Source organism: Pelobates fuscus, chromosome 7 (genome assembly GCF_036172605.1).
Source record: "Pelobates fuscus isolate aPelFus1 chromosome 7, aPelFus1.pri, whole genome shotgun sequence".
Lineage (NCBI taxonomy): Eukaryota > Metazoa > Chordata > Amphibia > Anura > Pelobatidae > Pelobates > Pelobates fuscus.
The window spans coordinates 57,997,814-58,013,560 of NC_086323.1; the positions used below are offsets into that span (position 1 = coordinate 57,997,814).

Sequence of the window (15,747 nt, forward strand, 5' to 3'; positions counted from 1 at the left end):
GGTACCGCCATTTCAAGATGGAGGGTATTCACCTGCTAAGGGATCTCCTCCTCCACGGAGACTGGCTAGCGAAACTAGACCTAAAAGACGCGTACCTGACAGTGCCAATAGCGGAGGCCTCTCGGGACCTCCTACGCTTTTACTGGCGACACGAAACATGGCGGTTCACCTGTCTGCCCTTTGGCCTATCCTCAGCCCCGTGGTGTTTCACAAAGCTTCTACGGCCCGTTATGGCCTGGCTACGCAGTCGAGGAGTTCGGCTAATCGTCTACCTAGACGATATTCTCCTCATGGCTCAGGAGCGTTCCACCCTCCTCACACATCTACGACTAGCCATAAACCTCCTGTCACGCTTAGGTTTCATAATCAACTGGGAGAAGTCATGCCTGACCCCCGCCACCCGCTTGGAATTCCTAGGATTCCAAGTGGATTCGGGGGCAGCAACGCTGAGTCTCCCCATATCCAAGATTCGATCCATCCGCAAAGAGTTACGCAGGGCCCTTATCCGGCCCCAGCTCACCTTACGCCAATTGGCACGCCTCATAGGCCTGCTGGCCTCTTCAATCCAGGCCGTGTTCCCAGGCCCACTCCACTACCGAGCGCTACAGCGCCTAAAGATCGCTCACCTAAGAGCCGGGGCATCCTACGCAGACCTGGTCTCTCTGGACAACGAGACGAAAGACGAGTTGCGATGGTGGATTCTCAACCTGTCTGCATGGAATGGCAAAGCCATCTTCGGCTCTATGCCAGAATTCACGATCGACTCGGATGCGAGTCTACACGGTTGGGGAGCCCACTGCGAGGGAATCTCAACTGGGGGCCGGTGGTCGGAGTCCGAAGCCCGACTACATATCAATGCCCTGGAACTTCTGGCAGGCTCCTTCGCCATCCGCAGCTTCGCCAAGGACCGTGCCCTATCATGTATTCGGCTCCGCATGGACAATGTTTCGGCGGTGAGATATGTCAACCACCTGGGTGGTACACAGTCGGCGGTCCTGGCCAGGTTGGCGAAAGACTTTTGGGAATTCTGCCTGGAACGGAACCTGATGGTCTACGCGGAGTACTTACCTGGTCTGCACAACGTCCAGGCGGACTGGGGCTCACGTTATCTTTCAGACACCAGCGACTGGAGATTAGCCAGGAAGGTGTTCTCCAATATATCATTTCTCTGGGGACCATTTACCATAGACCTTTTCGCCTCCCGGCTCAATGCCCAACTCCCACGCTTCTTCAGCTGGAGGCCGGACCCAATGGCGGAGGCAGTGGATGCCTTCCTACAAGATTGGAAGGGAGGCCTCCTCTATGCCTTCCCCCCGTTTTCCATGATCCCTCGCTCACTCCTGCAGGCCCGCAAACACCGGGCGGAGCTAGTCATGGTCACCCCATTCTGGGAAACGCAGTCTTGGTTTCCCCAAATGCTCGAGATGACGGACTATCCTCGACTCCTGCCGGGACACCACGACCTGCTGCAAGACCCGACGGGACGCTATCATCCCCTCCGGCTAGAGGGCTCTCTCCCACTTCTGGCATGGCGAATCTCCGGGGACCCTGGGAAATCCAAGGAGTTTCGGACGCAACTAGACACTTATTGGCAGCAGCATGGGCCCCCGGCACTAGACGGGCATATGGGTCAGCTTGGCGAGCTTGGGCTAGCTGGTGCATGGCTCGGAACGAGGATCCCGTTTCGGCCCCTGTAACAACGATCCTGCAGTTCCTGACGTCTCTCTTCGAAGCCGGTAAGGCTTACAGGACTATTAACCTTTACCGTTCCGCTATCTCGGCGATTCACCAAGGTTTCGAGGGCCGCCCCGCGGGACAACACCCTCTTGTGTGCCGACTCGTCAAGGGTTCTAGATTTTCAAGGCCGCCCAGGCCCCGCTACTCCACGACCTGGGATGTTTCCGTTGTATTGGCTTTCCTCTCATCCTGGCCCGCTAACGCCAGACTCTCCCTCAAACAGCTGTCCGCCAAATTGGTGTGCCTGCTCTGTCTCATCTCATGCAAGAGAGTCTCGGATGTCAGTGCACTGGACGTCGATGCCAAGTCATACACCCCGGACGGGGTAACTTTTAACATCAGCAGGCGCACTAAGACTTCCATCAAAGCGGTATCCTACCCTAGTTTCCCTGCCTCTCCTTCGCTATGCCCAGTGACCTGCCTTCATGAATATGAATCTCGCACCGAACCACACCGCTCTACTGCCTCTCATCAGTTGTTCTTATCTTTCCGTCCTCCGTTTCACCCAGTTTCCAGCACTACCTTGTCACGCTGGGTGAAATGGCTGCTGGCCCAAGCGGGCATTGACACTACAGTGTTTGGCGCCCATTCAGTACGAGGGGCATCAGCCTCTTCTATGATGTCGGCAGGCGCCCGCCTAGAAGACATTATGAGAACAGCTGATTGGTCTAGGGAGTCTACCTTCCGAGAATTCTACTTTCGGCCGGCCCCACACACATTCGCTGTGATAATGGATCAGCTTTAAACTTGCAATATGAGCCTCCGTGTCTTGTTATAAAATTGCATGATTTTGCTATTACATGACGAAAAGTCATGATTTTATTAAAGACACGGAGGCGAGTATTGCCCCACCCTTTTTTGTTATTCTTACACGCTGGTAAGTATGCATCTCCCCACCCAAATTACTCATACCACGATACGCCGCATAGTTTAGTTTGAGACGGTAAGTGGGGCCGTCCTTAGACTTTGTTGTTTTCAATAATACTGGATATGTTAACATTAATTGTTTTGTGGGACTGTACATACAGGGGTCTTTGTTCTCACTGGTGTAACCTTGTAACTAGTTGCAAGTATCGACTTTAACCTGTTGGCTCCTGTCCTTTATATCTTCACAGCTTAATCCGGCAAGACGTCTAGCAATGGTCCGGTTTATTGGTCTCCTCCCGCTGTCCTCTATCGGTCCTATGGAGTCTACGGTCACACTTCCCAGTTTTTGATGTTATACCTTCTTCGGTTTTATGCTATTACCTTGGGACTTTATTCTCACACTACTCTAGTTATGGACATTGTTCTTTGGTCGCATCTGCAGAAAGAGGGAAATGGAAGGGAAGTGCTGCCTGTTATACTGGGACCTGAGGGGGAGGGGCCTATGTTATCACATGTTCATTCTTTTTTTTCATTCTGTTTGTTTCCTTTGCTGCTATTTGTCAACAGTAAAGAAAGGGATATGCAATACTCGCCTCCGTGTCTTTAATAAAATCATGACTTTTCGTCATGTAATAGCAAAATCATGCAATTGTTATCATAGCTGCATACATTTTGTGTGTGTAAAAAAAACAGCAATTCACATTTGCCACATATCAGTCCTTTAACCCCTTAAGGACCAAACTTCTGGAATAAAAGGGAATTATGACATGTCACGTGTCCTTAAGGGGTTAAAAACAACCCTGCATTATGGACTTTAAAATTCCAGTACACACGGTTTCCACATTGTCCCAGCCAGCAAACCAACTAGTACCGATTCTGAGATTCTACCATAAGCATATGACATTCCTACCGTGGTCCAATCACATGGTTCCTTCCCAAAAGGCAATGTATATAAAGAAAAACAAACAGTCTGTAGTGGTTTGTGGGGAGACAATGACAATCTTACCGGGATCTGTGACTGTCTTTCTCAGCACTTGCAGGGTAGATGTTCGAAGAACTTTCGAGAACTGTAGATTCGTCTATCAAGTTGTTCACAAACTCATTGAAGTGAATGTCCACCTCTTTCATCAATTCACTCTTTAAAAGCTATAGCATAGATCAGGGGGACAGAAACCGTTTGTAGGTAAAATTGAACACATTTTAAGAATACATGTCACTAAGATACAGATAACTGTACAATTTAAACACTGGCGCACTATGGTTACCAAAACAACTACAGCTTATTGAATTTGTTCTGGTGAGTAGAATCATTCCCTTCAGGCTTTTTGCTGTAAACACTGTCTTTTCAGAGAAAACGCAGTATTTACATTACAGCCTAGTGATAACTTCATTGGCCACTCCTCAGATGGCTGTTGGAGATCCTTCCTGGGTCATTGCTGCCTAAAATGCATCCAAACATTCAGTATCTCCTCCCTCTGCATGCAGACACTGAACTTTACTCATATTGATTCAATACATCTCTATGAGGAGATGCTGATTGGCCAGGGCTGTGTTTGAATCATGCTGGCTCTGCCCCTGATCTGCCTCCTTGTCAGTCTCAGCCAATCCTATGGGGAAGCACTGTGATTGGATCAGGCCACCACTTCAGATGAAGTCAGCAGACAGCTTGCCATTCTGAGGCAAACAGCATGCAGAGCTACAGCTTCAGCCTTGAAAACAAGTAAGATTTTGCTATATTTAGGGAAGCATGAGGTGCCATGGGGGGCTAGTTGGTGGTTTTAACACTATAGGGTCAGCAATACATGTTTGAGTTCCTGGCCCTATAATGTTCCTTTAATATTTAGGGTCAGCCATACAAACAGAAACAACCAAAAGAAAGATCACCAAATGTTGTGAAACTATAACTCCCATGATGCTTTGCATGCCTTTATGGAAGCTGTAGTTTTAAAACATCAAGGGATCTACCTTTTGCACACTTCTGGATTTGACTAACAATATGGCTGTATTTAAATGGAGAGATTTATGGGATAATGTACTACGTTTGGAGTAATCACCATGAAAAACAAAGATCCTGCTGACAGCGCCAGCTAGCACTCGGCACTACATTTTAACCCATTTTGCTATATATCTATTACACATGTAAAAAGGGTATATATGTATAATCTGGTATTTTTGTCTTATTAGATGCTGGCCTTATGGAAACAGACATGTAAATGCATAGCAGATATGAACATAATTAGCCACACAACTAGTCTCAACAGTCATAAAATGTCTCTTTCATAATCGATGAGTTGAACGATTACTAAATATTGAATAACTGCCGAGATATTGAACAACAATGAATATCAGTAGATGGAACAAATTCCAGTCTAAACAGCTCACTACAGATAAGATTATAAATATCTGATTAAAAATGAATTGGCCATAAAGCCACAAACTATTCTATCCAACTCACCTATTCTATAGATATCAGAAGAGAACAATATTACAGTACAAATAATTGATACTACACAGGATAGACTGTTGGGAAAAATCAAACAGTGGAGCTGGTACAGAAATCAGAAATGGGCACTCCAGGATAGGGAGCACTGCAAATCCCCCTGACAATATATAACCTCCCCCAATGAAAATACTATGACTCAACTTTTTATGGTTTGCTGCAAGTTGGCAGCTTTGGCAGAGACCACCAGGAATGGTTGCTATAGCTTAGCAAATCCTTCTCCTCTCCTGGGTCTTAATAGGACCACTCCATATCCCAAAAATCAAAGATCTTCAGAATGGAACTTGGTGAAAAACCAATAAATTATTCTACCAAACAGATCCTCTGTTTTTATGAAAGTTGTCTGTTGGCAGTGCATGTATGTGTCCGATTTACATGTTATCTATGTATATCAAAGTTACACACTGCTACAGTACAGCTTTCCCTTATGTCTTGAATGAGCATGTTCTCCATACAGCTGGGTGTAAACAAAAATTAGACACTCTCGACAAGTAATTCACTAACAAAGAACATTCTTAATGCATTCACAGCCATCAAGACATATCAGTTCCACATGTACATTACAGACAAAGTGGGTGAAAAGTGACAGACATCAACAATAAGACAATCAAACCAATATTTTAGGTACAAATCTGCATTTGTAGCTTGAGGAATCCGACTAGCTGTACTCTTACAGATGCAAACTGATACAATAAAACAATGCGGTCCAGACTGTAAGCTCATAGGCCACCCATTTAAATAGTCACTCAAAGCTCCAGAATCACTACAGATAGGAGGTTACAGGTGAGATACATGTTTTGGGGGGGGACAGGGGAGATATAAAAACACAAATGCAATGTAGTGAATGTCCACATATATTTTGCACCTGTAGCTGGCACTTTGTCATAGGCACAAAAGGTGTCTCGTGATTCAGTACTGCAGCTTCAGTAAAAAGATACCTGAATGCTCATCTCAATTTAACATTTCGGAGTTGGTTATGTAGTAAAGTAGAAAGAATGTCGCTTACCTCTGCTTTACGCTTCAGTTCCATTTTTCTGTTGATCACATGCTCCAAGTCCATAAGACCTGACAAGTTTAAAAAAAAAAAAAAAAAAAAAAGAAAGAAGTCAGGTCACTGTGCACTGAACACAAGCCAACAATACAGAAGCAGACGGACAAGGAACAAAGCCAGTTGGAGACACTGCAAAATTTAGTTAGCAACTTGGTAAACAAGAAGAGAAACAGTCTATAAAAACGGCATGCAAACCATGCTTTCAGAAAAACAAAAGCATTGCAAATACCTGAATATTCACACACTAGCTGTGGTGGCATCACTTTATAATATTGTAATGCGCTACGGAATAAGTTGGCGCTACATAAATGGCAATAATAATAATCGTAGATCAGGGTGTACTTTTAAAGGAACACTCCGAGGACCATATCCATTACAGCACCCCGCAACTGTAAGTAGTCAAACTGTTTGGAAGTGGTTTGACATCTTACCCGAGGTCCACTGGGCACAACTCCCTGTCAATACTACTTCCTCTGGAGGGCTTGCTAAGAGTGATCAACTGATGCTGTAGGCCAGTAAGCAAAGAGCGTATCTCGGGAGAGTTAACCGAAGATCCAGCATTTTTCTCAGCATGAGGCACAAATAAAAATCATTTCATATTGGGTTCTTTACCGATCAACAGCAAAAACAAAGAAGAGTTAAAAGTGCGAGCTAAGAAACTATGTAGAACTCTGCTTCCGGATCGAGATTTTATTTTCTCACTTTGACCCGATCACCCCTCTCCCCACTGATAAGGGATACATTTTGGGCAGTTACATTTCTTGTACAAAGCATTCTGCTGCCTTGTCCCACACATCCCTCATTCCTTATCGGTTGATTCAAAGACAAGGACAGAATGAAGCAATGTACATGTCATATTGACAGACCTTGGGCTTTTTCATGGCAAGAAATAGGATCCAATCAAAACATTAAACTTCTTAAATTTACTCTCAAAAGTCAAAAATATAATAAAAAGAATGAAAACAGATCACTTGTTTTTTTGTTTTGTTTAGCAGTCACTCCTACTCCTGATTACAAACTTTCCAGCAAGTTTATAGAATTCGATCTAAGCATCAGAAGTTCCTCTTCCTCCACCAACATGGACGTATGCCCGGTCCCAAAATGATGAGATTGGCATTCCACATGCGGATGCACACTGCGCGTTGTCAGACCTGGACACATTACTTTGTAATGAGAGCACGAGCATACGCAGCCAATCCAGACCTCCAATCACATAGTATTTAATGCTATACCAATGGTTTAGTAGGAAACACAAAGTAGTTTATACTACTGTATAAGGATCGACCGATTATCAGCTTGGTCGATATTCGGCATTTTGAAAAATAGTTTAAATGATACTGTGATTTTCTGATACCAGGGTAAGGGAGATAGGACATGACGTTAACAGAAAATAGCGAGTGCTGGGTCGTGGCCGTCCCCTCTACCATGTGAATTCCCCTGACAGAGAGTGTACACCCAGCCACTGGACCACCAGGTAGTGTAATATCCCCCTCCCTGACCACAGGTAAAAGGCAGAGAGTTCAGAAGAATATCGATATCTGCCCAAAAGACCACTTATAAATCGGTATCAGCTCTTGAAAAATTAATATTAGTCGATCCCTGATACGGTGTAGCTGAATAATGTTTTCATCTGTACATTTGCTTGATATTTTACCAATACAATGCACAGGTGAAAGTATTCACTCAAATTATGTTATGATAGTTGTACCAACAGCACCTGCAGTAATGTACGGATAAAAGTCCAATGTATAAAATATAGCAGGAGCCCTCATACTATTTCAGTGATTGATCAGCCTCCACCATCCTCAGTACACGCGTCTATGTCAGAACTTATTAATTATTAAAAAAAAAAAAAAACTACTTTTAAATAACCAAAAATAAGCAGGATAAGTGGCAGGTACTGGAGGGAAGAGTCACAGATTGAAATTCTACTAATAACGAATATGTTGAGAATATAATGAATGCAATATACACAATATGGTTTTCTGTGTACAAACAACAAAACCAAGGGACTAAAGCAAGGCCTACGTAGAACTGATCTTGTCCACTCCACCATTAAGTTAATGACAGGTTCCCTTGAAGCATCTTTGATTTATAAGCAAACGGCAGCTCCTACAGATTTGCTTAATTACAGTGATGGTTTGTTCACTTTGTTGTTACATTAATATAGTGACTTTGTCGTAAGGGGGAATAATACAAATTAAAAGAAGGTGATAATACAATTTGGTTTGAAACAGTTGAGGAACACTGCACTAAGGCACACAGATACGACGGGGGCCATGACACTAGAAAAAGGAAATGCACATTGTGTCCACAGCAAAGAATCTATTCTTCAGATCAGCTAATCATTGACCGCTCACCCACTAAAACAGACAAAAAGAATGAGTCGTTTCCCAAGTTCCTTCCGTGTGTGTCATGTGCAGCTTCTGCTGTGCCAGCAATAAACACCCACAGCACAGGCAGACTGAGCATTCGCAGACCTACTGTTAGAGTGTAGCAATCCCAGATTACGGAAACTGTTTGAATTGGCTACAGTGAGTCAGGACCATGTATGCTGTGTGTGGAGAAACAGAACACCGGTTTAATAAGAACACATGGCCCTGTTACTCAGAGTGTGATTACGCAAGCTAGAATAAGAGTTCAAGGTATTTAGGAGTTCGTCATTTTAAGAGGTACGACACAGAACTTACATTACAAGCTCTGGGAGACAATTACATTGCAAATACAAAATTAATACTTTAATTCAGAGCATACGTGATGAATTTATTGGGCTTAATGCCTGAGGAGTGTGTAAAGAATTACTTTGAAATGGGTTGTTCATTCCTCTGATATTTAAATACTTTAAAAAGTCATTTCAAACACCATGACCACTTCAGTGATTTGAAGTGATAACGGTGCCTGCAGTGTGTACGCACAGTGCTTTATTATGAAACACTGCACATATGCAGTTGAAGTCCTTTGCTGCCAGAGATGCAACTCCACCCCTGGTAGCATCATCGGGACGCCATTAACCAGCACAGAAATGTCAATTCTGTGCACAGATTGTCATTCTCAGCGGACGCTCTTGGCCAATGAATGGCTGCCGAGATCAGATCAGCATCGGGCTTCCTCAGCCACCAGGTATGCCAGACAGCTTAAAGGCCAATGGTGACCCATGTAAGAGGGGAAACCATTGCAAAACTGTTTTCCCCATTCCCCATGGAGCCAGGGTACTCCTCACATCATAGCCACTACAGATGCTTGGAGCAAGCTTTTCAGGGAAACTCACGGCACCACAAGCACTTTGCAAATTGCATAATGCTTAGAGTGCCCTGAGCCCACACATTAGGGAGTGTGGCCTATGGGAGCAGTGACTTGTAAAAAAGGCCAGCAAATTAAAGGACCACTCTAGTGCCAGGAAAACACACTCGTTTTCCTGGCACTAGAGTGCCCTGAGGGTGCCCCCACCCTCAGGGACCCACTCCCGACGGGCTCTAGGGGAAGGAAGGGGTTAAACTTACCTCTTTCTCCAGCGCCGGGCGGGGAGCTCTACTCCTCCTCCTCTTCTTCCTTGCGACGTCATCGGCTGAATGCGCATGCGCGGCAGGAGCCGCGCTCGCATTCAGCCGGTCGCATAGGAAAGCATTCATAATGCTTTCCTATGGACGCTTGCGTGCTCTCACTGTGATTTTCACAGTGAGAAGCACGCAAGCGCCTCTAGCGGCTGTCAATGAGACAGCCACTAGAGGCTCTGGAGGCTGGCTTAACCCTCAGTATAAACATAGCAGAGTTTCTCTGAAACTGCTATGTTTATTAAAAAAAAGGGTAAAAGCTAGCTGGACCTGGCACCCAGACCACTTCATTAAGCTGAAGTGGTCTGGGTGCCTAGAGTGGTCCTTTAAGATGAGGGCTTGGACGATTATGTACAGTTTAGAGATTCATTGTCAGATAGCCTTGCCAATCTACTCTACATAGAGGATTCCAGTGCAGACTGTAAAACACATGGTCAGGCTTAGTCACTATATGGTGAATTGTCATTAACTGAAAATGAACTGCAAAATTAGGCCATCAACTTTGATGCTACTTTCCGAGTTTCACTTTATACGTGAAAACTTGTCATGGCCTGCTCACTAATGTGATAACATCTATAATGAAAACGTATCTTAAATGTAAATGACATCTTTTATTTATACGTTCTGCTTACACTTTCAGACTACCCACCATGGTCAACACCACTACCCCCCCAGGTTACTCTGATATAACCCCATCCCCTCCCATATCCAGCTGCCTGTGACTCCTTCTGAAGCACAGAACCGCTCTCCTATGACACGGACATGCTGCCTGGAATGCCAGAGTTTCAGCATGTGAATTTGGTTTTGTCTGTCACTTTGGTATATTTATCGGTCAAAGTACAAGACACGATCACCAGAGGAATAATCACAGCAGCTACAGAACATACTGTGTAGTTGCTGTGAAGTATAGTAGCCGAACTGCCTGTAAGAGTTAAACCATCTTAATTTTGCATTTCCGATGTTTGTCAAGCCATGATTTCATCTTTTCACCCGCAATACAATTAGCATTGTTTTATTACAACACAACAAGACTGTGAATCAGTCAGTGAAACACCAGTTGGCTTTCTTGGGTTGCTTAAGGTCTAACGTATTTTCAGAACTTGTTAGACTGTTACTCACTCTTAGCTAATCATAATAAAAGAAAGACGAGACTACATGACTACAGACAAAGCGATCACAAGATTCGATGCTCGGATATCAGAGGCTGTAATAGTTCATATAATAACAAGTGGTTTTATTGGGTTTAATCAGGCGAAAGAAGATAATGCACGCAGCCTGTACGATGTAAAAATACCCAGCGTGGCATATACTCGCTAGTAACCAAACCATGACTGGCTGACTGCTGCACACCATGAAACGGCTCACATTAGATGGAAATGATAATCAAGACAGGGCCTTACAATGCCCACTAGCTACTGGTGACTGAAACATTACAAATTCATCCCCGGTGACAGTGCCCTGACCCTCCTGACTTGCAGTGGTGAGCAACATTTAATGCCAGGCCAGTAGTGCAAGACTTGAAATTTTAAGCCATGATCAAAACAGCAACATAAGTTTTATTGATTGGGTATTTTTACGAAATAGGCCTGCACTTCCGCACGGACCCTGTCTTACAAGCGGTTCTGGCTATGTGTTACTATGCAGGTCAGACAGTCTACCTTACGCAGTGCAGTCAGCCACTACAATGGTTTGAAGTGTAGACAGATTGCCCCTCTACAGTTCATACTGAACGCATAGATCACACTATATACATATTGGCAGCACATGAAAAGATTTCATGGTTAAAATAGGCTAAAAATCATACATTCGGATGTCAGCAACGAGGTGAATCAGGCCGGGCCAGCAGATCCGCGCTGCACTGGAAATCAAGTAGGTTTTAATTTGTTTTTAACACTATAGGGTCAGGAGTACATTTGTGATCCTGACACTATAGTGTTACTTTAACCTCAGCCGATATGAAATACCTCAACACCAACATCAGAGGTTCTGCTTTGAAACTATTTTAAACAGTTTTCCACTAAACAAAAACAAAATATAAGCCAACAACACAAAACTAAACTCATGATAAAGTATAGGCAATACAGAGCACAAAGTAGTTTTTTGTTTGTTTTGCTTTTTAATGGCTCTATAAAAAAAAAAAAAAAAAAAAAAATGTAAGATAAAAAAAATTCACACAAACATTCTGGTTTCTGACATCACATGATTTTCTTGTTCACAATGCCTGTGAAAGGATTTATAAGTTTGCGTTTGTTGGACATGTCAATTTCAAGACTGCCAAGCTGCCCCTCTAAAAAAAAGTCAGATCTTTCAGTGGTTTATACAATGAGAACTTTGGCGACAGCACCGCATTAGAAGCAGCTCTATTACAAATAATAAAAGGTTACTATGCACTCATTAAAATATTTACTCGGAATGTTTCTGATAACCAAAAAAATTAAAACAAATGTTAAAAGGGACATTCAAGGCACTACAGCTTAAAATATGTAATTGCTATGGTGCAAGTTCCTCCACTTTTCCCTCACAGGGCTCTCCTTGCAACCTAAAGGTCAACACAACTGGACCATCTTGTTATTTTGCTTAACATGAGTGAAATAGGCTGAGAGAGGTTAAAGGGACACGCTTAGCACCACAAACACTACAGCCTCTAGAGGTGCTTCCTATTGCGGCCCCGCAATTGTTGCAGTACCTATGTTCTTGCACATCAGGTTCCCCCATGCCTCTCTATGGTGAAGTAATAGATTGGCTGTGATCATTAATAAATAATTGGTGTCAGCCGGGGGAGGAGCGGTGGCAAGGGAGACAATGTGAGTAAAAGTTCTTTAATTTTACTATCGGAGGGGGGCATAAATCTAAACAATCATCAGCATCTCTAACGTCAAATACACGTTTGCATTTTCAACATTAGAGTACGTTGTTAGTTGTATTGGCTGCAAAGGGCAAGCATAAATCTTTGGCAAAGCACGTAAAGCTTAAATAACCTATTCAAAATATTTATGGAACAAGAAACGTTTTTCTGAGTTTAATTTTTAGTTTGGAGGGGAATATTTCCATTGTATTGTAAATAAATATCGTGATTTTTTTTGGAATCAGAAAGATGGTTGTCATTATATTAAACATTCAAGATAAAAAGATATATAAATCGCTGCTATATGCTCAAGGGCAGCTGCATCAACTGGGAAAACCGATAGCCTTTGTGTTAATCAGTAATGAAGAGGTGAGCTGGCTCAATGCACAAATGTGTTAAAGATGGTCACAGCTGGGAGCAAAGTCAAAACATGAAACCCAAATAGTTTCATATATTGTTGACAATACTGGACAATAATATCAGATTGCCAAATACAACATTTCCAGGTTAATTAACCCATCAACGACCAATTGCACACCATGTTTTCCCTAACGCTATAAAAGATAGACTCAATTTTTACAACTACGAAAAACTCTAACACTATCTCAGAAAATGAAAAACATGAATAACGCAGCTTCTGGTTGTCTGAGCAAATTGGGAGTTGTAATTCAATAGCCGCTGTGTGGTTAATTCTTGGACACCTGATCCCGTGAAAGCTCCAACATTGCTATTTTTGGTATATAGTGGTTTACTGTAAAAACCCTATTTGAATATTCCAGACAAAGGTATGTGTGTAATGTATCTGGGGTCAGAGGTAAACTAAACTAAAAGGAGATGGTTAAGACTCTAGAGCAGGAGTATTCCAAAGCCAGAACAACTCTGGTTAGAAAACTATAACTTTCACAATAAAAAAAAAAAATAATGAAAAATAAACGTAAAATAAAAAAAGGGGACAGCAACGGTTCAAGAAGAACTGCAATTCACTAAGAAATCCAATTTTACTATTTGAATACCTCTTGTCTGAAAGCCTATGGAATATGGTAGGCCATTAAAAATGTAACTGCAATTATTATAGAGTTTATTTGCTACCCTGCCTATCCATTAATAGTATTATTAAACATTATTCAGAGTTTTCACTAAAAATTTCAGGTGGTGATCGAGTTTGCAAAAACAGTAAATAAATATGTAAATGTGAGTAATATGATTCTCCCCCCCCCCCCCCCCCACAGTGTTAAACCTTTTTGAATTCCTCAAATGTGGGTCTAATGTGTACAATGCAAACGTATTCTCTTTGTATTCTATACCCAGCATGCTCTGAGCAAGATGTGTGGGAGAGAATGGCTTTAATGGGGTAGAGCATGTTCGGCCTCAGTGACTATAGTATTTACCGTCACACTTGCCTCCTTTCTATAAAGAACAAAGGGCCTGGGGGAAAGCAAGTGAAAAAAAAAAAAAAATCATACAAGAGATAACAATCTTGAGATCTCTTTAAAAAAAAAAAAAAAAAAGGAGGATCTGACTCAGCAAAGAACCATAGAAAGGAAAGCCAGGCTGCATGGGTACAGAACGTAAAGAACAAATGTCATTGAGAAAATAAAAACACACAACTTAATTCTATGGGTTTGAAAATGTTTAAGTGATGTTCTAGCATGCAGTTTGTTTTTTAAATGAAGTTTATTAGAATTAAGAAAATCCCTTTCCTACCAAATAGTCTCTCTGCTTCCACCTGCCATATTTCTCCTTTGGTCTGATTAAAACAACCCTCCACTCTCCATTACCTGCCTTGCTTCCGCCCATGAACAGGGAGATAGCCTCACCGATCATCGCACTGTGTTCTCTTCACTGCAAGCTAGCTGTGCCTTCCAGGTCTCTACCCGTGTATGTTTTTAATGGCATTTTCTCATCTCTATATATACAGAAAGTTGGCCTTTATCACATTATCATGGGAGATCATTCGTTTCCATTAAATGCCAGACTGTGCCTTGGAAAAGCAACAGTTTATGGGTAAAAAAAAAAATATAGCACAACCTGTCAGTGGTCTACAAAAACTTGAGAAGTGAGTTCTTTGTTAATAAAGTTATGAATGCAATAAAAATGCATTACTGCCATTTGGAGGCACACATGCTGCCCCTGCAACTTTGCAAACAAAAGCAGTGCTGTTCCTGCGAAGAGGCATGGTTTACATTTAGCAGGTTTCACGCCTACTAGCAGCTGTTACCAAGACAATAAATTGAATTAATTTGACAGTGTGCTAACACCAGACGCCGTGTACATCCACACGTCACTAGTAGAAATCAAGCACTGGGTTGGTCAAATGTGATGACTGCATGGGAGACAAAGTAGGCTGCAGTGAGTCATCTGTCTCAGTTCTGGAACAACAGCAAGTTTTTATGCGTTTTAAAAAACAACCTCTGTTGGAGGGGTTGTGGACACAGGGGGACATATAAACACATGTGGTGGGACTGCCCTAAAGCGCAGTCCTTCTGGGAAGAGGGCCTTTTGGAGAAGGTATTCCAGACACGGGTAAAAAGAGACCCATGGGTGTTCCTACTGTCCAGTAGATGACTGGCCAAGAAGGGAATAAACTATTGCACAAACTCACCCTAGCAGACAGGCAAACCATGGCACAAATCTGACATCCCCCCGTTGGGACACACCAATAAATAAAATTAAAGCCCCATATCATGGGCCATCTAACTGCATAGGTTAGAGGTACAATGAAATCATATAAAAAATAAAAAATAAAGTATGGGAGATGTGGATGGCTGGAAATTAGAGGGGACTAGGGGAAGTTGGAGACATAATACCCTACACCCAGTAAAAAGAATCCCACCCCTGGCCTTCCGACTCAGCGGGCCACAAACCCAAGATAGACATGAAACTCTTGTCGGGCCAACTGATCTAAAAAAGGCAAAAACCTTATCACAGAAACCTAACTACAGCAAGCATAAAAAAATACGTACACCCCAAACTCCGACCATGTGAGGGACACTATCCTTTCTTTCCTCTCCCCTCCTCTTTTCTTTCTCTACCTCTTGGGAGAGTGTCATTAAACTGCATATGTACGAGCAGCTATACAGCTACATAAGTGGCTGACTTGCGAACAATCTTGAAATAACACTCTGTTTAGGTTATGTTTTTGCAATATGTTTTTGTTTAATAAAAAAACGGTTTTGTCGGAACGCTAGACACCCAT

General features: G+C 42.8%; 1 protein-coding gene across 4 annotated transcripts in view; it reads right to left on the reverse strand.

Annotated features, from left to right (window-relative positions):
* Positions 1-15,747, reverse strand: part of SOAT1 (sterol O-acyltransferase 1) — a 38,386-nt gene that overhangs the window by 16,217 nt on the left and 6,422 nt on the right. For 3 of the 4 annotated variants that reach the window (XM_063428327.1, XM_063428324.1, XM_063428325.1), the window contains 2 exons: positions 6,111-6,169; positions 3,611-3,750 (listed from right to left, as the gene is read on the reverse strand). In XM_063428327.1, the coding sequence (XP_063284397.1) occupies positions 3,611-3,750; positions 6,111-6,164 (194 nt within the window). In that variant the 5' untranslated portion in view covers positions 6,165-6,169. Of the gene's footprint in view, positions 1-3,610; positions 3,751-6,110; positions 6,170-8,515; positions 8,596-15,747 lie in introns of those variants that run through there. The other variant, XM_063428326.1, reaches the window with a different exon arrangement.